Source organism: Camponotus vicinus, unplaced genomic scaffold, assembly GCF_025532165.1.
Source record: "Camponotus vicinus isolate PSW18456_S1 unplaced genomic scaffold, iyCamVici1.0 SCAF_7, whole genome shotgun sequence".
NCBI classification, from domain to species: domain Eukaryota; kingdom Metazoa; phylum Arthropoda; class Insecta; order Hymenoptera; family Formicidae; genus Camponotus; species Camponotus vicinus.
Genome location: NW_028141979.1, coordinates 13,267,289 through 13,291,152, shown reverse-complemented (window position 1 = coordinate 13,291,152; position 23,864 = coordinate 13,267,289). Strand labels below are relative to the sequence as shown.

General features: G+C 37.2%; 1 protein-coding gene across 8 annotated transcripts in view; it reads right to left on the bottom strand.

Annotated features, from left to right (window-relative positions):
- The window catches only part of Dhc62b (Dynein heavy chain at 62B), an 835,389-nt gene that overhangs the window by 339,329 nt on the left and 472,196 nt on the right, over positions 1–23,864 (bottom strand). For all 8 annotated transcript variants that reach the window (XM_083104284.1, XM_083104287.1, XM_083104288.1 and 5 more), the window contains one exon: positions 17,936–19,327. In XM_083104284.1, coding sequence (XP_082960410.1) covers positions 17,936–19,327 — 1,392 coding nt within the window. The remainder of the gene's footprint in view (positions 1–17,935; positions 19,328–23,864) is intronic.

Here is a 23,864-nt window from a genome sequence, read left to right as displayed (position 1 = left end):
TTCTTGTAGCTTATCTCGAGAGCTTTCCAAAACACTATAATTAAGTTAGTTTTCATTAAGTACTTTCCGAGTTATGAGGCTTGAAATCATTTCTTAATTTTACATAAATCATAAAATATCTAGTAAAATATTCATTTTTCGATTATCTTACCTATAATTAAGTTAGTTTTCATTAAGTACTTTCCGAGTTATGAGGCTTGAAATCATTTCTTAATTTTACATAAATCATAAAATATCTAGTAAAATATTCATTTTTCGATTATCTTACCTTAATACTTTTATGTATAAAATAATGAGAGGAATCAATTGGTGTAAAGAAAAAACATAGCTGTTTTTAAGAAAAAATATGTAATTTGCAATTAACAATTCCATATTTTTTCTTAAAAACAACTATGTGTTTTCTTTACACCAATTGATTCCTCTCATTATTGTGTACATAAAAGTATTAAGGTAAGATAATCGAAAAATGAATATTTTACAAGATATTTTACGGTTTATGTAAAATTAAGAAATTATTTCAAGCCTCATAACTCAAAAAGTACTTAATGAAAAGGTACTTAATTATAGTGTTTTGAAAAGCTCTCGAGATAAGCTACAAGAATATGCAATGACAAATAGTAGGTTCCATTTAAGAAATTGAAGGTGACCTTCATGTGACCTTCAAATAACTCTTCAAGGTCAAACCAATGGTACCATCTTATGTCCCCCTCGAAACCATACAACTTTCGTCTGAAACATTTTTGTTTGCTGGGCTTAGTTTTTGAGATATTTCAATGTCTTCAGATAAATCGGCCACCCTGTATATATATACATATATATATATATTAGAATTTTTTTCGATTTTACATATTATAGACATAGTATTTAGTTGAATAATTATCATCCTATATTATCATCCTATATCATCCTTTATAGTGCAACCAATCATTAGTTGTAATCAACTAATTTTGAGACAATGCTAAAAGAGATAATTTTCAAAGGGAACATATGAATGCGACCAATTCAAAGATGTCACTTTGTTCTTTTCATCGAGCTAGCTATTTCTTCAAAAATTTTAAATGGTAATAGGGATCAAGTGCATCCAGAAAAGATAGGGATGTATGTGGGAGGAGGTCAGACTTGTCTATACGCCCATTCGGTCAATGAGCGACAGAATCCATCCGTGGCAACGGCATCGACGCATATCCTGTAGAGAGAGCATTCACACACCTTTCAGTCCAACGAATAATTGTTAGAAAACAACATTCATGGACTAGAAAAATATGTGAGGTGCATGTGGCTGGATCGGGAATCGAACCCGAGTCTTTCGCTTTCCGGGCAACTGCTCTAGACCACTGAGCTATCCAGACCTCATACCTAATGCTGCTTTTTAACACAGTGATATGCGACTGCGATGTTGGTATCTTGCTCGATGGATGCAATGCCGATTGCCATGGAGGATCCTTGAAAGAGTCGCTCGCTGACCAAATAAGTGCCGGTGGAGGTATTCGCGTGCATTGCATGGCTTTCGACTGACCTTCCGTAAGAAACGGTACTAATACTAATATCCCCACTGTGCCAATAATAGTGGCGGATGGATTCTAAATAGGGCCGTGGCAAGCCTTCAAAAATTTACAAACGTCAGGCATAAATTTTTATTTGTAGAAAGTTTTATGAAATATTCTTTTTATTGTATATACAGAATATCGCGGAGTACTATATATAAGCGCTTGTGAGGAGCGCAGTAAATTGAATAAAATAGTCGCGTAACATTTCACGATTTTCGCAATAATAATAAAGAAATATTAAACAAAATCGGACGAATGTGTATCTGCGAATGTGTATGTGCGCGCGTGTGTGTGTGTGAGACAGAGAGAGAAGCGCTCGTCCGGTCAAACTATCGCATGGTTCAGCGTGTTAGACATTTTGTCGGCGCGCGGCAAAGGGAGGCGCGGCGCGACGATGACGATGTAACCAATGGCATTGCTTGTGTAAGACGATAGAACAGTAAAAATGCAACATATTTTTTGTTTCAATAAATATAATTAAACACAATTCAAAGGAATACTTTCACATTGCTCTTTCTAAAATATGCATCTTTTTATTTTAGATAATATTATCGGTAACATAACTATAAATTGGTAATGTACCGACGCTTTTAGTTATGTTCAAGTGAGGGCGTCTTCCCATCACAGTTCGGTTGCGACTCCGGCATCCTCTTAACCCCTCTGGTTTAATTCAAGTATAATTCGGGGTAAACAAACTGTGTCCAAAAGATTGACTTCACAAGTCAGACTCGGGATAACATTTTTCTTTATAACTTAATAATCCCAGACATTGTATTAATATAAACCAAAGTGAAAATTAAAGTTACAGACCTGAATTTTTTAATAATTTGTAACGATGCACCCCAGTTGCATCGTTCTATTCCCGGCCAAACAGCAGCCGAAAGCTGCCGCCCAGGAAACAACCGCCGGGCAGGGGCAGGCCGCGCCGCGTCGATCAACCGATTGTTTAAACCGTTTAATGGCCGAAGCCGTCGGCAAGCCGCGCCGACAACAGCCGAGAGTGCCCGAAGCACCCTGGGTGAAACACCCCGCGCCCGGCTTCGCCGCGCTCTACCAGGTGGATCCGTACCGTACCGTTATTCCGCCGCTCGGTGGGGGCATCCCGTTTTTACGCCGGCGTGGGACTAATTACCTGGGGTATAAAAAGGGCCCTCGGCATTATCACGGCACTAGATTCCGATTCCGCTTGCGACAGCAAGCAACAATCCGAACATACCGATCCTGATAAAAGCCTCGAGCCACGAACAGAAGGTGGATAGCACTCCGCCTCAGCTGAGCACTCTCAGTTTCGGGCCTACGGCTAGATCTGATCTAATTCTGTTTCCGCCAAAGGAAAGTATTGGAGCGAACTCCGATATCGTCGAGAGATCTCGACCACGGCAAAAGATCCCGCCGCCTTAACGCCGTTGCAATTTATTACCGGGGGTAGAGAGGAGAGCTACCTCCGACGAGCTGCTTTCGTCGGCACGGCGTATTCCCGCGACGATCCATCCAGCGCGAAGAATTAATTAAGGGGGTATTTTAGTCTAGAAGTCGAATTTTTATGCTACATTTACGAATTTTTTTTAAAAAAGGTATAAGGTTTTTTAGAATAAGGTTTTTTCCTACATAATTCTACATATTTAAAGTACCTTTAAAAAATTTTTTTATTAGAAAATGATTATAAATAAGCTTAGTATATAATATTAAAGAAGACCGTGAAAAAAAAAAGTTAGTCTATGGCGAATATGATTCCGGCTGTTCTGTTTATTTGAAACAAAAAAACTAAAAAGATTCTTAATTAGTATGAGTTTGGCTATAGCAGGTACCAAAAGGAAAAAAAATATTGAAAATTTAAAAAATGGCGTCGTTTAAAAAATTAAGTTCCGATTTTTGCCATCTTTTTTCATCACTAAAGGACTGTAAAAATTTAAAAAAAATATTTTTCGACTTGATTTTGGTAGGGGCTATAGCCACACATATGCTGAAGATGTGTGCATAAGCCCGATTCAATTGGTCAACTGGTTTTCGAGAGATCATGTTCCCCAGTTTGAAAAATGTGATTTCGAGAAAAACGCGTTTAAAGTTTTTCATACTGATTACATAGAAATAATTTTATTTACGATCAATCAGCTAACTCAGAGCCATATAGGGGACCTTCCTCCTGCTTATAGAAGTTCTACTGAGCTGTTCTCTCTTCCCTGCGATTTATTTTCTGGTCTCTAGCGAAGTTAGTTGAATACCGTTCCGAGCAGATGTGAGCTTCGTTCCGAAAATGTGCGTACATTTTCTTGCTGATCAATAGTCACTCCCATTATGTTTATAACTTTCAAAATTGTCATAAATCCTTCATTGAAGATAATAATTGCCAGAAAAGTTGCTGTTTCAACAATCTTTGCTCCAGAATGAAAGTATTTTGGAGCAAAAGTCCAAATCAATGAATTCAAAGAATTTTCATTGTTATTTAGTGTTTCTACTACTAAACAATGTTCCAGCAATTCATTAGCCGAACCTAATCGAAATATAAATGCCGACACAATGTTATATTGTGTGCCGCGTGGCCCGAGCGCTGAGCGCGCGCCGGAGATCGCTTCCTACAAGATGCTATAACTTTGTCAATTTTGTGAATCGGGCTAAATCTTTTTGCAGATATATTTTCCATATAAAATACTTGTAAAATATGCAAAGAAAAAAAATCGATTTTTCCGACTCGCTAGATTAGAATACCCCCTTAAGATAACGAGCGAGAGCATTTTCGATATCTTGAAATTTACGACGACTAACACCGCGCGTCAAAACACGCAAAAACACTGGCACGTGACGCATACGTCACGCGATCATCGACCGCGCGTTTAGAATAGACCGTCGTAACAGTTGACGCGGTTTTGCATCGCGCGAAGCTCTTTAAACAGATTCCTGTTTCCGAAATAATTGGGCTAGCGTTACGAACATTTATGCACTACGTTTTTTACTTACAGCGCGAACACTTGCACATTTATACGCCATACATTTATACTTCGCACATTTATACACCGCACATTTATACTCCGCACATTTATGCGCACACGTTTATACGCTGCTCATTTATACGCTGCACATTTATACACCTCACGCTTATGCACCACACACGTGACAAATAACCAAACATTTATATGTTGCACAATTCGTTCGCTACACAAACAGTTGTACACTGCATGGGCAGTCACACACACACACACACACACACACACACACACACACACACACACACACACACACACACACACACACACACACACACACACACACACACCAACACACACACACACACACACACACACACCAACACACACACACACACACACACACACCAACACACACACACACACCAACACACACACACACACCAACACCAACACACTGTTGTACATACACACAACTACAATAAACTAGTTTTAATTGTTGACAAAAATAACCGAGTGATTCCTCAGCTTGCCTAAACCGAATCCTGATCCCGGCTGCGACTATCCGTCGGCGAGTTCGCGGAAGTCGTCCGTGACAAATTAATAATATTAATAGTAGAAATTAACTTTGCAAAATAGCTCTTTAAACACTGTAAAAAGAAGTGATTTTTTGGAACTTAAAAAAAAGCAAATTACATATACCAAGTAAGAATGATATAAGGGTTTCTGAGGATGCTTCAAAGGACTCCGCACAAATCTTATGGAAAAGTGGTTTCAGTGAAATTGTCTAAAAGTTGGAGATGTTTTAGTTTATGACCTCCTGATCAAAAATCCCAATGGGCTCGATCTTCAAAAATGGATAGATTCTTTTATTACAAACGTTTAACACAGACAAATTTGCATACGCTAGAAATGTTTATATGATATTACACGTGGAAATATGCGTGCATGTTGATATATTTGCGTGTATACATGAATCTGTATGTGTGTGTTTGTGTGTGTGTGTATGTATATACAGAGTGTCCCATTTTAATTGTTCACCCTGATTAACAAGTTGTAGAAAGTGATCGAATGAAAAAATGTTTTAGACAAGAGTTTGTAGGGTTTAGAGGGGGACATCTGATGGTGACATTAGCTTGATCTTAAGTGAACGTGAAGGTCGTATGAAGTTCAACTTTGTTTTTTTAAATGGAACTCTCTATTTTTCATTGCGCATTCTTGTATATCTCGAGAGTTTTCCAAAACACTACAATAAATTATTCTTTTATTAAGCACTTTTCGAGTTATAAGGCTTGAAATGATTTCCTAATTTTACATAAAATATCTCGTAAAATATTCATTTTTCGATGATATTCATTTTTATGCGTAATAAGAGAAATTAATTGATATTAAGAAAAACACATAAATATAGTTCCTTTTAAGAAAAAATATATTTTGTATTAACAGTTACATATTTACATGGTCACTCAAGGTCAATCCATCAGATGTCTCTCTCCGAATCCTACAACTTTTGTCTAAAACTTTTTCATCTGACCACTTTCTGCGATGTTAATCGGGGTGCACAATTTAAAGTAGAACACCTTATATACATAAAGGGTAAAACTTTAGAAAAAGATACCAGAGTCGAATTGCCTTGACCTTGACATATGTTATCAAGATCATCTGAATAACATTCAAAAGATTTTAGGCGTCGCTCGTCGTTTATTAAAAAGTTAACAAAAGAATTTCCACGAATTATATGCAATTTTTGGATACCATGTACGTTTTACAAAATAAATCTCTGCCGAATTCATTTACGTGTGGTAAAAGTAAAACGCGTGGATGAAGGAGAAACTCTGTTCTTTATCTTGCCTTTAGGTTATACAGGGTGATTCAAAATAACCTAATTGTCCTTAAAATGACACATTCTTGAGTCAATTCTAAGACGATTTTTCCTTTGGCAAAATTTCGTCCGACGCTTAGTTTTTGAATTATTAAAAGAAGTAATTAACTTATGACGGGTCGGATACAAGAGGCAGGCAAGGGTGGCGCGATTCACCGTCAGAAGCGGGTGCTTACGCGGGGCGCCTGCTGCGATCACCTGATCGCTACAGACATACACATGCGAATACATACATTCTCATTCTCTCTCTCTCTCTCTCTTTCTCTCTCTCACTCTCTCTCTGCCTCTCTCTCTCCCTCCCTCACTCTCTCTCTCTCTCTTTCTCTCATTTTCTTACCCACTTTAAGTCATTATTATTCTTACTTAAATTATTATTTACTTTTTATTATTATACATTTTCGCTTTAATTATTATTATTATTTTAAATTGTACTTTTTTTTTCTTTTACGAGAGGCGAAAATGCATTTTATCCATACTCACCGGGCGGTCCGGTGAGTTATGTGGGACTCGAGTACCAAGTCGAATTACCAACTCGGTACTCCCTACCCACTAAAAACCCCTCTCTTTCGCGAATTTTCTCTAACACTGTTTATTTGACATCCCGAAATCTATTTTCGCACAACACTAAAGAATAGTTATTATTACCTTGTTCGATGTATTGCTGTAATTCCTTAAGAAATGAATTTTCCGATAGATCGTACTTTCACTCAAATTGAACGTAGATATCACGTTCTAAAGGACAGAGATCCACACTAAATAATTAATCGAAAGTTTTTTTTTCTTTTATAAACTGTATTCTTTCATAAACTTCAACATAATCACATTCATTCACTCACTCGATAAAACAAGAAATTTACCAATGACTCCATCACGAATCACTATCAATCACTGTCGAATAATCACTGTTGGCAATTAAAAACCACTCGATTAAAGAAAGACACGCGCACATACGTTATTACATGACGCGACGACGCGACAATGCGACGATATTTACCCGGCAACAGCAAACAGTTTTTGGTTATGGTAGGTTACGGTAGGTTAAGGTACTAACAGCGCCGTCGAACGTGAACATGTGTTTGATTGAAAAACCTACCGTAACTGATCATAACCAAAAACTATTTGCTGTCGCCGGGTAAATATCGTCGCGTTGTCGCGTCGTGTAATAACGTATGTGCGCGTGTGTTTCTTTAATCGAGTGGTTTTTAATTGCCAACAGTGATTATTCGACACTGATTGATAGTGATTAGTGATAGAGTCATTGGTAAATTTCTCATCTTACCGAGTGAGTGAATGAATGTGATTATGTTGAAGCTTATAAAAGAATACAGTTTATAAAAGAAAAAAGAACTTTCGATTAATTATTTAGAGTGGATCTCCGTCCCTTAGAACGTGATATCTACGTTCAATTTGAGTGAAAGTACGATTTGTCGGAAAATTCATTTCTCAAGAAATTACAGCAATGCATCGAACAAGGTAATAATAACTATTCTTTGGTGTTGTGTGAAAACAGATTTCGGGATGTCAAATAAACAATGTTAGAGAAAATTCGCGAAAGAGAGGGGTTTTTAGTGGGTAGGAAGTACCGAGTTGGTAATTCGACTTGGTACTCGAGTCCCACATAACTCACTGGACAAGTATGCATAAAATGCATTTTCCCCTCTCTCGTAAAAAAAACCAATTTAAAATAATAATAATAATTAAAGCGAAAATGTATAATAATAAAAAGTAAATAATAATTTAAGTAAGAGTAATAATGATTTCAAGTGAGTAAGCAAATGAGAGAGAGAGAGAGTGAGGGAGGGTGAAAGAGGCAGAGAGAGAGAGAGAGAATGAGAATGTATGTATTCGCATGTGTGTGTATGTAGCGATCAGCTGATCGTAGCAGGCGCCCTGCGTAAGTACCCGCGTCTGACAATGAATCGTGCCACCCTTGCCTGCCTCTTATATCCGACCCGTCATAAGTTAATTATTTCCTTTAATAATTCAAAAACTAAGCGTCGGACGAAATTGTGCCAAAGGAAAGATCGTCTTAGAATTGACTCAAGAATGTGTCATTTTAAGGACAATTAGGTTATTTTGAATCACCCTGTATAACATAATCCAAACAAATTTTAATTATAAATCAGAAATAGGTTTGGGTTAGGGTATATCTTTTGGAAATAGAGCCCGCAGGAGGGGAGCAGTTATATCCATACGTGTACTTTGCAAGGTGAAGCGAAGTTCACTATCTGTAAGAGTCAAAACAAAACGTACACGCATGGATATAGTGGGTTCCGCCCCCCTACGGAGAGGCATAATTACTAAACATTTTTTCATTCGATCACTTTCTGCGATCTTTTAAGGGGTCATACTCAGTCAGAAATTTCAAAAAATCGATTTTTGGATTTTTACATTTTCTTTATGTACAACATTCAGAGAATATTCCTTGAAAATTTTAAGTTAATCCGATTAAAATTGACGGAGTTATAGGCGTTTAAAGTACGCACCGCTCGACTGTTAGGAACAGATATAGACCGGCAATTGTACGTGGGACAAAGGGCTCTCCTTTTTAACGGTCATGTATTATATTCCGTTAATATATGTATTTGTGTTAGTAAATACTTGTATTAGTGAAAGATCCTGTACATTTATAGTGGTAAATACAGAGTTTTCGGGTCCAAGGTGAACGAAATTCAGAGCCGGTTCAGTATAGGTGTTGACGTCGAGCTGTACAGTAAAACGTTTGCTTCAAAAACAATCTTTCGATTTCGAAGTCACTATGAATCGAGATTCTAAAGGAAAAGGTTCCAGAGAATTACGACAGACGGAAAATGTTCGAAAATCAAGAGCAAAAAAAAGGAAACAATGTTTTAATCCGAAAAATGTTGAGAGTGACAAAAAAAGTTTTAGTGCATCTGCGAAAAAAATAAAGATGCAAAAATATATTATTGTGCCGCAAGATAATTTTATAGAATACAGGATTTTGAACTTCGTTACTGTATTTGCTACAATTTCAAATTTTGTTAAATGTAAAGAGTGTGGCGGTGATATTAAATTTCAAACAGCAAGTGCACGCGGAAATTAGTCCAAAAATTATTCCAAGTGGATTGAAAATTGTTGAACTTGCTGCACACATCTCTGCCTGCGTGTTTAACGAAGGTTCCGGGGCATTATTACAAATGTTTGAGACCATGGGGATACATAGTGGCCCAAATGCCCACCAATATGTAACAATAGAAGATGCAGTCCGCGTTTATACGGCCGACCACCGCGCGCAGCAGGCAACCCGGGAAGGTAGAATGCTTCGTCGACAGCACCAAATAGATATTTTGGAGGCTTCAACTTCTACAGAGAAGATATTATATGGGCTTGGAATAGATGACTCTATGTAAATTAAAAAATTAACATTTTATTTAAGTGTAAACCAGTCTCGAAAGTTTAAACGCGTTTTTCTCGAAATCGCATTTTTGAAATCGGTGACCAAGATATCTCGAAAACTACTGCATCGATTTATTTCCCACTTTACAGGCTTATTTTAGATATATAAAACTAGTCTTTGAACGAAGGGTTTTTTATTACGATGTATAGTTTTTTTTTATTCACGAAAAACGAGCGAAATTTCCAGCGAAAATCAACACTTTAACTTTGAACGTCCGCCATTTTGTTCCAAATCAATATTTTGAATTTTCCTTCGTTCAAAGACTAGATAATTTAATATATTAAAGAAATCTTTTTGAATTTTTTATTTCAGATGATCCAGATCCGAGCAGCAGTGGTCACAGCAAAACCAATTTTTTAAAAGGATCTTCATAAAAATAGCTATATTTTTTTTATTTATTAATATTTTTTATTTAAAAAAATTGTGTTGTATCATAAAAGTATACTCTCTTACATAAAAAGAAAAAAAATCTTTTTATTCTTCTACTTTTTGTAAAAAAAATTCCCAAAAATCACCTATTTTTCGGCCTCCTGACTGAGTATGACCCCTTAATCAGGGTGAACAATTAAATTGGACCTTGTATATATACACACACACACACACACATACAGATTCATGCATACACGCGAATATATCAACATGCACGCATATTTCCACATGTAATATCATACATATGAACATTTCTAGCGTACGCGAATTTGTTCGTGTTGAACGTTTGTAATAAAAGAATCTGTCCATTTTTGAAGATCGTGCCCATTAGGACTTTTGATCAAGACATCATAAACTAAAACATTTCAGACTTTTAGACAATTTCACTGAAATCACTTTTCCATAAGATTTATGCGGAATCCTTTGTAGTCATTGCAAAATTCAAAATGGCGTACCCAAAGTGATGGATCTGGAAGTAATAAAGGTAAATATTGATATATAACCCAGATGGCTCTGTTCTTGAGGGCGCTACACATGCGTGGACATATGTCTCTCTCTCTCTCTCTGTCCCGCCCCTAAGTGTTAAGTTGGTTGTTATTACAAGCGCGCATTATATAATAAAGTCTTCATATAATTAAAAAGGTTGTTTTGCTTGTACGCCCAATATTGCAAATATAACCAATTTACAACAGTAAATATTTACTTTAACTTATCCATCACCAATAATTTTGACCTTGACATATGCAGTCATATTTTAAGTAATCCCCAAAAAGTTTTAACTGTCACTCGTTGTTTATTAAAATATAAACAAAAAAAGTTTCATGAATTTCACGCAATTTTCGAACATTTTGTGCACTATACATGTATATATACATGATCTTTTTTCAAATATTTAAATAAACCGCATAAGCGAAGGAGTGACATAGTACCTGCACCCGTACCACCCTACAAAAACTAAAAGTAAAATAAAATAAATGTAATAAATCTGTAATAAATCCTGAATAAGTTGTATTGAGTTTATTTGCATGAAACTTAATTTTCGTAGGTTTTTTTGAAATGATGCTGATTTCGAATTTGTGGTCAAAATTCAAAATGGTAGATTCTAGCTGTTTAATTATTTTATTATCGCTATGCTTTTTGAATCTAGGATTTTGAATTTTTGCAATAATGACAAATTCAAAATCAGCATCTCAAAAAGCCTATAGAAACTGAATTTTAGTAAATAAATTTTTCAGTAAATAAACTCAAAATTTCGGGATTGACTAGGTCCGCCCATAAACTTCTATATAGAGCAATTCATCCGGCAAATATTCCGAAAAATATGTAAGATACGGAAAAAAGTTTCATAAAATGTTTTATGATTTCGAAGGGGGCATAGACATAAGTCAGATACTTCTGACCTGATAAGTTTGACCTATAATCGTTTGAAGATCACCTTTAATTTTTTAAATGAAATTCTGTATTTTTCATTGCATATTCTTGTAGCTTAATTAATTTGGTGTAAAAAAACAGTTATTAAAAATATGTAACTGTTAAATGTGCAAATTATATGTATTTTTGGTAATTATTTACATTAACGGACACCTCACCGATGACCTTTATCTTTACATACGTTGTAGAGATGAGGTTGCCGATGACCTTCATCTTTACATATGTTGTAGAGATGAGGTTGCTGATTAATTTTTCTCTATGTTTTATTTGGCGGTTTCTTATAGTTTCTGAGATATTTAAGGAAAAAGGTGTAATGATTAAAATTTTAACACCACACACATTTATTACACACACTACATGTATCAGATGTTTACAATATATTCCTACAATATATTTGTTTACAATATATTCCTGTTTGCCCTTGAGTGTTTATATTATCTAGCAAAGTCGTTTAGTCGCAATATGTTGGTTACATAGTCAACATGCGTCTTTACGAATTTCTTTAGTATTGTCAATGAAGAGAAGAAATTAATTGATTATTTAATCCAGAGCTGTCCACGTTTTGCACATTTCGGCCGATTTCCGTGAGTCAACGCCTATCGCCCCCCACTTACGTCTCGAGATCTTGACAACGAGCCAGCTAACAACCGTAATCAAGACACTTCAGATACGGCGCATCTATAACGCGATGCCGTTGCCTACACCCCGTCTGCCAAATGTCAATATTTTATTATTAATGTAATTAATAATCGGGAATTGAAACTTTGTTATACATTTTGAATTAATTATCTAAAAAGATTTTAAAGAACTCGTGTATTTTTTTAAAATATTAACATTTGGTAGATGGGGCGTAGGGAACAACATCGCGTTATAGATGAGCCGTACCTGAAGTAAAGTCGCGCGTCTTGGTCTACAGTTGTTAGGTGGCTCGTTATTAAGATCTCGAGACGTAAAGGGGGAGGGGGGCGGCGATAGGTGTTGATTCACGGAAATCGGCCGAAATGTGCAAAACATGGACAGCTCTGATTTAACCAATCATCATATTATTCGTGAAAACACAAATTGTCCGCGATGTAATTCTTCCATTCCATTAACATGAGATATTAATAATCTTATTTTTCATTGTCATGGTACGTATTATAAAAAAACATCGAAAAAAACGTCTTAAAGTATGATGTAATTTTAAAATAAGCGCATTACACGAAATTTGGTTCTCGCAAAGTCGTCTTAATATTCAAACCGTATGTCGTTTTATCGGTTATTTTTTTATTTGATCTCCACGACAAACATTTTTGGAGCAGGAGCTAGAAATATCATCAAAAACAGCTGTAGATTGGGCAAATTTTTATTGTGAGGTATTTTTTATCATTTTATTATATATTATTTCAGTATATGTCAATGCATGGACAGGGAAGGATTTCTGTACTTTGCAAGATGAAGCGAAGACCATAGTGAAATGTAGAGAAAACTTCATTTCATTTTGCAAATTACATGCGTGGATACAGTGTACTTGTATTCGCCCCCCCCCCCTACGGGGGGGTTCCACTTTCGGAAGATATAACTTAACCCAAACCTATTTCTAATTTACAACTAAAATTTGATTTGAGTTATATTACATAATCCAAATTGCATTGTGCTTTAATATTACACAAAATGGAAATTTTTTTCGGGATGGAGATACAGGGGAAGCGGCGAAACTTTTGTTGTATTATAAGAGTTGTATGATAAGTAGCCGTGTTTAACAACTGATAGCACCACTGACTCAAAATCTGTATATCATCGTTTAACGCCATCTTTCGAACGTCGCCTGTCAAAATTTCAGACAGATTTATCGAGTAGTTTTATTTTGATAGCTGTTGAAAGTGAGCAAGTTTGTGTTTGTTTGCAACTATGGAAAAAGAGCAATATCGGTCAGTGATTCGATTCCTTTTTTTTGGATAGGAAGACGTGTGAGGAAATCAAAGTGAAGTTGCATGCCGTTTATAAGGACCATGCACCTTTGATGACTACTATCACATATTGGTTCAATGAATTCAAACATGGCCGAACATCCGTTTTTGATGAAGAGCGCCCAAGCCGTCCGATTGAGGTGACTACGGAGGATATGGTCAACAAAATCCATGATATCGTGTTAACAGAGGTGACCGCCGGGTGAAGATCAGAGAGATGGCTAACATTGTAAAAATCTCAATTGAACACGTTCAAAATATCCTACACGAAAAATTGGATATGAGAAAGCTATTGACGAGATGGGTGCCGCGTTTGCTCACAGTGGAACAAAAACGAAATCGCATGAAAACTTCGGAGCACTGTTTGGACATGTTTAAGCACAATCCGAAAGAGTTTTTGCGGCGTTTCATAACGGCATAATTGCTTCATAACTGTTGACGAAACATGGATCCATCACTATACGCCAGAAATGAAAGAACAGTGAACTTCACCCGGCGAACCTGCTCCAAAGAAGGTGAAAACGGTTCCGTCGGCCGGAAAGGTCATGGCTACCATTTTTTGGGATTCGCGAGGTATCATTTTCACTGACTCTTTGGAGAAGGGAAAGACAATCACGGGGCAGTACTTTGCTGATTTATTGAGCCGATTCGATGCTAAATTGTTAAAAAAACGGCCCCATTTGGCGAAGAAAAAAGTGCTCTTTTACCATGACAACGCACCAGCTCACTCGTCCGCAATCGCCACAGCAAAACTGGTCGAATTACTGCTTCATCCACCCTATTCTCCAGATTTGGCCCCCTGCGATTTCTTTTTGTTTCCAAACATGAAAAAATGGCTTGGCGGAAAGCAGTTCAAACGAGGAAGTCATCGCCGAAATAGAGGCCTATTTTGCGGAGTTCGACAAATCATATTTTTTGGATGGCTTAAAAAAGTTGGAATATCGCTGGAATAAGTATATCGAACTAAAAGGAGACTTTGAGGAGATTTTGAGAAATAAATGAAAAAATAAAAAAAAATACATTTCCTTCCCTAACACGGGTACTTATCATATAGCCCTCGTAGTTATATTCTGTTCTATTGACATTATAAAAGTACCAGAAATTATGAATTTTATGCATGGACGGGGAAAATCTCCTTTTTCTGCATCTCCACCCTAAAAAGAATTTCGTTTTGTGCAATATTAAAACACGAAATCAGAAATAGGTTTGGGTTAGGTTATACGTTGCAGAAGTGAAGCCCTCTCGTAGGGGAGGGGGGAAACATACTGTGTCGACGCATATACTTCGCAAAACATAGCAAAGTTCACTTTCACTGAAAATCATTCATTTACAATTAAAATTTAATTTATGTAATCTAAATTATGTTGTGTTTGTGTATTACTCAAATAGAGACTTTTTTTGGAAGTGAAAATACAACGGTAAGAAAAAACGAAGTCTGTTTTAGTATACAAACAGTTCGTGTAGTTTGTGTATTAAATGTAAATGGTGTCAGAAAATTACATTTCAATCACTATACCTTTTTCCTTAAATATCTCAGAAATTATAAGAGACTGTCAAAAAAACATAGAGAGAAATTGATGAACAACCTCACCTCTACAACATATGTAAAGATGAAGGTCATCGGCGGGGTGTCCGTTAATGTAAATAATTACCGTATTTTCTTATAAATAACTATGTGTTTTCTTTATACCAATTGATTCCACTCATTATTTTATGCATAAAATATTTAGGTAATGTCATCGAAAAGTGAATATTTTATACAAAATATGGTAAATGTTTACTTTAGGTTATGGTTCGAAAAATTTTTATTTTGACATATATTGTAGAGACTTCATTCCTAAGCAATATATCGTTTGAATTTTGCGGCGGTCTCTCTTCGTTCGTGAGATACGCAATTTTGAAATTTTATACTTGTATTATCTTTTTGTTATATCTTAAATATGTTTATATTTTTTGTTTACATTTACCGAGGTCATTTTCTTTCTGAATAACTCAGAAGATTTTAGCCGCTTATTATTTATTAAATATTATCGAAAAAAGTTTCATGTATGAATAGAATATAATTTTATAACACCATGTACATTTAAGAAGAAATGTATTTAATGGAATATATGTTCGTATGTAACTTTGCTTCGTCTTGTAAAATACATCCATAGACTCTGTGAGGATTCTGCCCCGTCTACGGGGGTCTCGATTTCCGGAAGATATAACCTAATCCAACCTGTGTCTGAAGTGTGGAAAATACCTGGTTTTCCATAGAATGTTGCAAATGTATCTGGAAAATGTGTTTATATTTTTTGTTTACATTTATTCTTTAAGTAAACGCGCAGGCGGGGGAGAAGCTCCGTCCTCCCCTTGCGCCCCCAAAAAAGACTAACCTATACTCAACCCGTGTCCGACGTATGAATATCTCGCTTCACATGATTCATATAGCTTTACATTTGCAACTTTCTGTGCGAAACCAAGTATATCCCACACTTCAGACACGGGTTGGGTTAGATTATATCTTACGGAAATGGAGCCCCCTGTAGGGGGGGAAACCTACAATGTCCACATATGTACTTTGCAAAACGGAGGAAGTTGCATACAAACACTTATTAAAAGTTTAGGTAAAATAAAAAGTGTAATTTTTATATTTCATTATATTATATGGTAATTATGCACTTTACGGACGACCTCACCGATTTCAATGATCTTGACATATGTTGTCAAGCTCACTCTCCTGAGTAAGTATCAAAAGGTTTTAAGTGTCGCTCGTCATTTATTAAAAAGTTATTAACAAAAAAAGTTTTACGAATTATGTGCAATTTTTAGACATTATGTACGTTTTAAGAGTCAAGGTAAAATGTACATGCGTGGATACAGTGTGTTCCGTCCCCCCCCTACGGGGGGGCTCCACTTTCGAAAGATATAACCTAACCTAAACCTATTTCTGATTTAAAACTAAAATTTGGTTTGAGATGAACCTTGCTTCACGTGAAAAGTTGCAAATCTATGTGAACTTCGTTTTATCTTGCAAAGTACAGGCGTGGCTACAGTGGGTTCCGCTCTCCTTTTGGGGGTGGCTCCACTTCCGGAAGATATAACCTAACCCAAACCTATTTTGATTTAAATCAAATTTTAATTTTAAATCAGAAATAGGTTTGGGTTAGGTTATATCTTCCGAAAGTGGAACCCTCCCGTGGGGGAGGGAGGCGGAACACACTGTCTTCAAGCATGTACTTTGCAACACAAACACTTTTACTCTACATTTAATGATGATCTTCGCTATATATTAAACATATATTCCATCAAATATAATTTCTTAAACGTACATGCTGTCGCAAAATCATATTATATTCATTAAACTTTTCTCGTTAATAACTTTTTAATTAATAGTGAGCGACACTTAAAACCTTTTGATACTTACTCAGGAGAGTGAACTTGACAACATATGTCAAGATCATTGAAATTGGTGAGGTCGTCCGTAAAGTGCATAATTACCTATTATATTTATCTTATAGATCGTGTAAGGGATATAATTCCATAATGTTAAAAAATATAAACACATAAATAGGATATAATGAAAAAAGATGATAAAAGTAAATATGAAATTTCAAAATCGCATATCTCAGGAACGAAGAGAGACCGCTACAAAATTCAAACGGTGTATTACTTAGGAATGCATCTTCTACTATATTTGTCAAAATAAAAATTTTTCGAGCTATGTAATCTAAAGTAAACATTTAACCAAGATATTTTATAGTTTATATACAAAATTAAGAAATTATTTCAAGTCTCATAACTCGAAAAGTATTTAAGAGAAAAGTAATTTAAGTATAGTATTTTGAAAAGCTTTTGAGATAAGCTACAAGAATATGTAATGGAAAATAGAAAGTTTTATTAAACAAATTAAAGGTGATCTTTAAATGACTATCTGAGGTCAAATTATTGCCACTATTTTATATCCCCCTTGAAACCATACAACTATTGTTTGAAATATTTTTTCTAAAACCCCAATAAAAACTGTGATATCGAGATATTTTGATCCGAAAGTTAAAATGGGATTGTGTGCATGCGTGGTGCGTGCATATGTAAACAGCGGTTGTTAGAAAGATTAGAGAGATGGCTATCGTTAGTGCGGCAGATAATTTATTCGTATTTCTTTGTATCTATTCGTAATCTTCCATTAAAGTTCTATTGTTCTTTATTAAATGGAAGGAATTGTCTATTTTATGAAAGTGAATGGGACATTGGGAATCATGTATATCACTGATAAGTAATGTTGTACGCGTTCGATATATTGATATTATTCCGCGGATGTAACAGTATGCATTAATGCAATTAATATAATAAAGCATTATATAACATCATATCACCTGACGACGTTCTTAATCTCTTCTCGCCATTCCTGCATGCCATATATACTACTGATTTCCGGCTGACAAAAATCGTATTTGTGCATTGCGGCAGAAAGTTTTGTCAAGCTCCGTCTTCCTGATCCGCCAGTACCGACTAGCAGCATGTTTCCGCATGAAATCGCCAAAACACGGCAAATTCTAATAAGATGCTTAAGTGCATAACGAAAGAGTACAATATCAATCTTATCACGATGTGTATCGTTGTACTCCATCAAAAACGATGAAGCTACTTGTTGATATTCTTCTATTGAAGGAATCTCTTCATATCGTCGATCTTCTAATATAGCCTCAATATCCATGAAGCCGAATATTAAATTATCCAAGCTTTTTTCCGTAACTTCATTTTCAAACTTGGGTAAATAATCAAACATAATTTCAAAGCGTTCTTTTAAAATAGTTTCTACTGTATCCTTGATTGTAAAAAATAACCAGTCTCGGTCGGACTGATCAATCAAACGATCACCAAAAACTCGAAGCATTTCGTGCACCCACAGTTTGCTAAAGACTGTTCTACCATTCGCAGACTCTTTTTTTAATAATGTACAACCAGTTATCACTCGTGCAAAGTCACGTATGTTGAAGAGATAATGAGGCTTAAGTGGTGTCGGTCGCAAATGATAAATTGCACTATTAAAAACATGTAAAGTGGCATTTACCAAGTCATTGATGATTGGCAATACGCCAGCAGTAAAATCATTTCGTTTTAACCCAATAAATGCAAGATTTGTAAAAATTCTAAAAAAACTATCACGTGAAAACTGGCATACATTAAATAAATTGAAATGACGCAAAAATCGCCGATAAATTTCCTGTCGGCTACCGCCAGGTAACGCCATTGCACATACAAACATGGTGTCCAAGATAGAGATCGTTTCTGGTTTCTTCAGATCAAACCAAATGCCATGATCAAGAAATTGACGCAATAGCTCAATCGGTGGTTGAGCACCATAAATTTCTTTTGCTGGCATGTTTACTTCATCAATGAAAACAACACAGCGCTTGCCCATCGGTGGTGCAAATTGATTTTTACGTTTCTTATACAACTTTAATAGCACTAATTCTTGTGTTTGTGCTGCTGTGATTCTTGGTGCAAAAGTGATAAGATTGGGCAGATAGTCATCCTCGTTAAGCTTATTAGTTAATAAATCTTTCAAATAAAGGCTTTTGCCAGTACCAGTATCGCCATAAAGTAGGAAACATTGTTGATACTTGATATGCGTTGACATAATATTTTGATACTTGATTATATCAATTGTTGGAATAATGGTGCGTGCAATACTCTCTGTGTCCAAAATAGGCTCAGCCTTTGCAACATCGAAAAAACGTTTCCAGGATCCTCTGCCGCGGAAACTATAGTAAAAGAAAAATTAATATTACTAATATTAATATTAATTTTGGCAGAGCTAAAAAGAGCCAAAAACGATAGTAACATGCACACACATAGAAACAAAATCTTGATATTACTATTTGTACATGGTCAATACATTATTAGAAATTACACCATATTTTATATATATAATTTAAATTTATAATATCGTTTTATATATATATATATATATATTAAAATATATACAGGGTGTTGAAAAAAAAGGGTCACATATTTTGATAGCAGGTAGTATTGATCAAAACAAGAAGAAAAGGTCTAATTAACATGGGTCCTAAGACTAATATCTTCAAAGATACAAGCTATTTTGTTATTTGAGCTCTTTGTCATTTTCTTATTAGTCGTGTCATCTTTAGAATATAATGAACAAAGGAATAAGGGAGAGTGGGGTACAATGGGGATATCTTTTTTCTAGGTGCCTTAAAAAATAAAAAATAAACAAAGAGAGATAAAGAAACAATTTTTATTTTAATATGAAATGTAATCATTTATCTTCCTTAAAAAAACTGAAGTAAAGAAACTGAATGTATGATAACAAAATAAAAACTCTTTTTTTACAAAAAACAAAAAATTTTAATGCTGACTCAGCATTAGAGGAGGTGCTCTATGTGATTGCCATTCACTCTCACGCATCTTTCAGCCCTACGTCTTAGAGAATCACACTTGTTCATTACATTCTAAAGATGACACGACTAATAAGAAAATAACAAACAGCTCAAATAACAAAATAGCTTGTATCTTTGAAGATATTAGTCTTAGGACCCATGTTAATTAGACCTTTTCTTCTTGTTTTGATCAATACTACCTGCTATCAAAATATGTGACCCTTTTTTTTCAACACGCTGTATATAATATATATATGGGTCCTCGGACGCACGCGTAACAATATATATATATATATATATATATATATATATATATATATATTGTTACGCGTGCGTCCGAGTCGTTACGGCCCTGCCTTTGTCCGGATCCCGTTGACAAGAAGATTGTTTATAAACAACGAGAGTCAGCTGAGTCGAAAAACAGCCATCGAGCTGTCCGGACGCGTTTTCGTTTACGACCCATAATTGCGTTATTAATCCGTTGTGTTAATCTGTTATTCGTGTGTGTTCTCTGTTCCTGATTAAAGTTCTTTGTTACCCTTAAAAATGTTTTGTCATTTAACGCGATCCGCGACAGCCGTTCTCCTAGTGCGCGTCTTCGATATATCTCGAAGTCCTCGCCCCGGGCGCAACATTTTGGGGGCTCGTCCGGGATAGAGAGAGCGTAAGCGAAGGCGACGATAGCTGCGAAAAGGAGAAGGCGTGAACAATCGGAACCTCCATCGGAATCGAGGGCGACGGAATCGGCAGCGACCAAATCGACGGCTCTAAAGACTGTGTTGCTTGAGATGCGGCGAATGCGCAAGGAAATCGCCGCAATGCTTCGCCGGCACAACGAGGAGCTGCAGCTTCTGCGAGGGAGCCGGTCTCAGCCTTCACACAGCTAAGTCGCTCCAATATTTAAAAAATGCGGCTAAATCGCACGCAGTCAGATCCGCACGCATAATTTGTTTTAAAAAGAAACGTTAAAAATGTTTCCTTTAAAAAAAAATTTCTTTAAAGGAATGAGCTAACGTGTTTGGAATTAAAGCGGACTCGGATGTATCTTGAATAGGGGATAATTCTTTCATTAGAATGCCTGGATGGCAATATTCGTGACTTCCGATGTTTGTTTTAATGATGGTTGTATTGGTTCCAATTGTTTCTTTGAGTGAATTGTTATTGGTAGAGAAATCCTCGAAGTATTGTGGGAGGGACTCCCAAATTATTTTGATTAGAGAATGGTTCTACATCCGAGGCCCGAGGGGAGAAAGTTATGGATGAAAAAGTTTAGTGCTCGTTACTCGTTTTATTGTTTTTGTTGTAAAGGAAAGAAATTTTGGAGACGCGTTGGAGTGGTCTACTGTGACAAACATTTGAAGAGGAGATCTTAATAGAAGACTGCCCGCCCACGGTTTTTGAGCCGTGGTTTTCCCGTGGGCCAGAGGGCGAATGCCGAGGCAGGGAGAGAGCCCTTTTAGGACGATGGGTCCACGGTGGATACCTCCCTCTTGTCCGAAGAAAGGCACGGGAAGATAAGGACAGGAAGAAAGACTAGCGCCGAGCACGAAGAAGGTGACTGGAATGGGAGGCTGCCCTGGAGTCGATTCTTGAGGGTCTGACCAACTCTCTGGAAGGAATCGATTGGGAGTCTGCCCAGTGGATTGGGACCTGGTCGGAGCGATGCTCGGTAACCTGGAGCAACAGCTCAGGGAGAGCAGGATATCGTTCGGGGTCCCTGGAAGTCCGCGAGGATTAGTCCACAAACCCCTTGCTGATTGTTGGGACGATAATCTTGAAGAGGAGGGGCAGTGTTACGCGCGCGTCCGAGTCGTTACGGCCCTGCCGTTGTCCGGATCCCGTTGACAAGAAGATTGTTTAAACAATGAGAGTCAGCTGAGTCGAAAAACAGTCGTCGAGCTGTCCGGACGCGTTTTCGTTTACGAGCCATAATTGCTTTATTATTCCGTTGTGTTAATCTGTTATTCGTGTGTGTTCTGTGTTCCTGATTAAAGTTCTGTGTTACCCTTAAAAGTGTTTTGTCATTTAACGCGATCCGCGACAGCAGTTCTCTTAGTGCGCGTCTTCGATATATCTCGAAGACGCGCACTAAGAGAACGGCTGACGCGGATCGCGTTAAATAAACTAACACTTTTCAAGAACACACGGGAACTTTAATATGAACACAGAACGCACTAATAATAGATTTACACTACGGATTAATAATACAATTATGGCTCGTAAACGAGAACGCGTCCGGACAGCTCGACGACTGTTTCTCGACTCAGCTGACTCTCGTTGTTTATAAACAATCTTCTTGTCAACGGGATCCGGACAACGGCAGGGCCGTAACGACTCGGACGCGCACGTAATACTGCCCCTCCTCTTCAAAATTGTCGTCCCAACAATCAGCAAGGGATTGGAGGACTAATCCTCGCGGACTTCCAGGGACCCCAAACGATATCCTGCTCTCCCTGAGCTGTTGCTCCAGGTTACCGAGCATCGCTCCGACCAGGCCCCAATCCACTGGGCAAACTCCCAATCGATTCCTTCCAGAGAGTTGGTCAGACCCTCAAGAATCGACTCCAGGGCAGCCTCCCATTCCAGTCACCTTCTTCGTGCTCGGCGCTAGTCTTTCTTCCTGTCCTTATCTTCCCGTGCCTTTCTTCGGACAAGAGGGAGGTATCCACCGTGGACCCATCGTCCTAAAAGGGCTCTCTCCCTGCCTCGGCATTCGCCCTCTGGCCCACGGGAAAACCACGGCTCAAAAACCGTGGGCGGGCAGTCTTCTATTAAGATCTCCTCTTCAAATGTTTGTCACAGTAGACCACTCCAACGCGTCTCCAAAATTTCTTTCCTTTACAACAAAAACAATAAAACGAGTAACGAGCACTAAACTTTTTCATCCATAACTTTCTCCCCTCGGGCCTCGGATGTAGAACCATTCTCTAATCAAAATAATTTGGGAGTCCCTCCCACAATACTTCGAGGATTTCTCTACCAATAACAATTCACTCAAAGAAACAATTGGAACCAATACAACCATCATTAAAACAAACATCGGAAGTCACGAATATTGCCATCCAGGCATTCTAATGAAAGAATTATCCCCTATTCAAGATACATCCGAGTCCGCTTTAATTCCAAACACGTTAGCTCATTCCTTTAAAGAAATTTTATTTTAAAGGAAACATTTTTAACATAACGTTTTTTTTTTAAAACAAATTACGCGTGCGGATCTGACTGCGTGCGATTTAGCCACATTTTTAAAATATTGGAGCGACTTAGCTGAGACTGGCTCCCTCGCAGAAGCTGCAGCTCCTCGTTGTGTCGGCGAAGCATTGCGGCGATTTCCTTGCGCATTCGCCGCATCTCAAGCAACACAGTCTTTAGAGCCGTCGACTTGGTCGCTGCCGATTCCGTCGCCCTCGATTCCGATGGAGGTTCCGATTGTTCACGCCTTCTCCTTTTCGCAGCTATCGTCGCCTTCGCTTACGCTCTCTCTATCCCGGACGAGCCCCCAAAATGTTGCGCCCGGGGCGAGGACTTCGAGATATATCGAAGATGCGCACTAGGAGAACGGCTGTCGCAGATCGCATTAAATGACAAAACACTTTTAAGGGTAACAAAGAACTTTAATCAGGAACACAGAACACACACGAATAACAGATTAACACAATGGATTAATAACGCAATTATGGCTCGTAAACGTAAATGCGTCCGGACAGCTCGACGGCTGTTTTTCGACTCAGCTGACTCTCGTTATTTATAAACAATCTTCTTGTCAACGGGATCCGCACAACGGCAGAACCGTAACGACTCGGACGCGCGCGTAACAATATATATATATAGATACACAGGGTGTCGCAGACCACCCGTATCAGCCGAATATCTCAAAAACTGAGCGCGGCAGACAAAA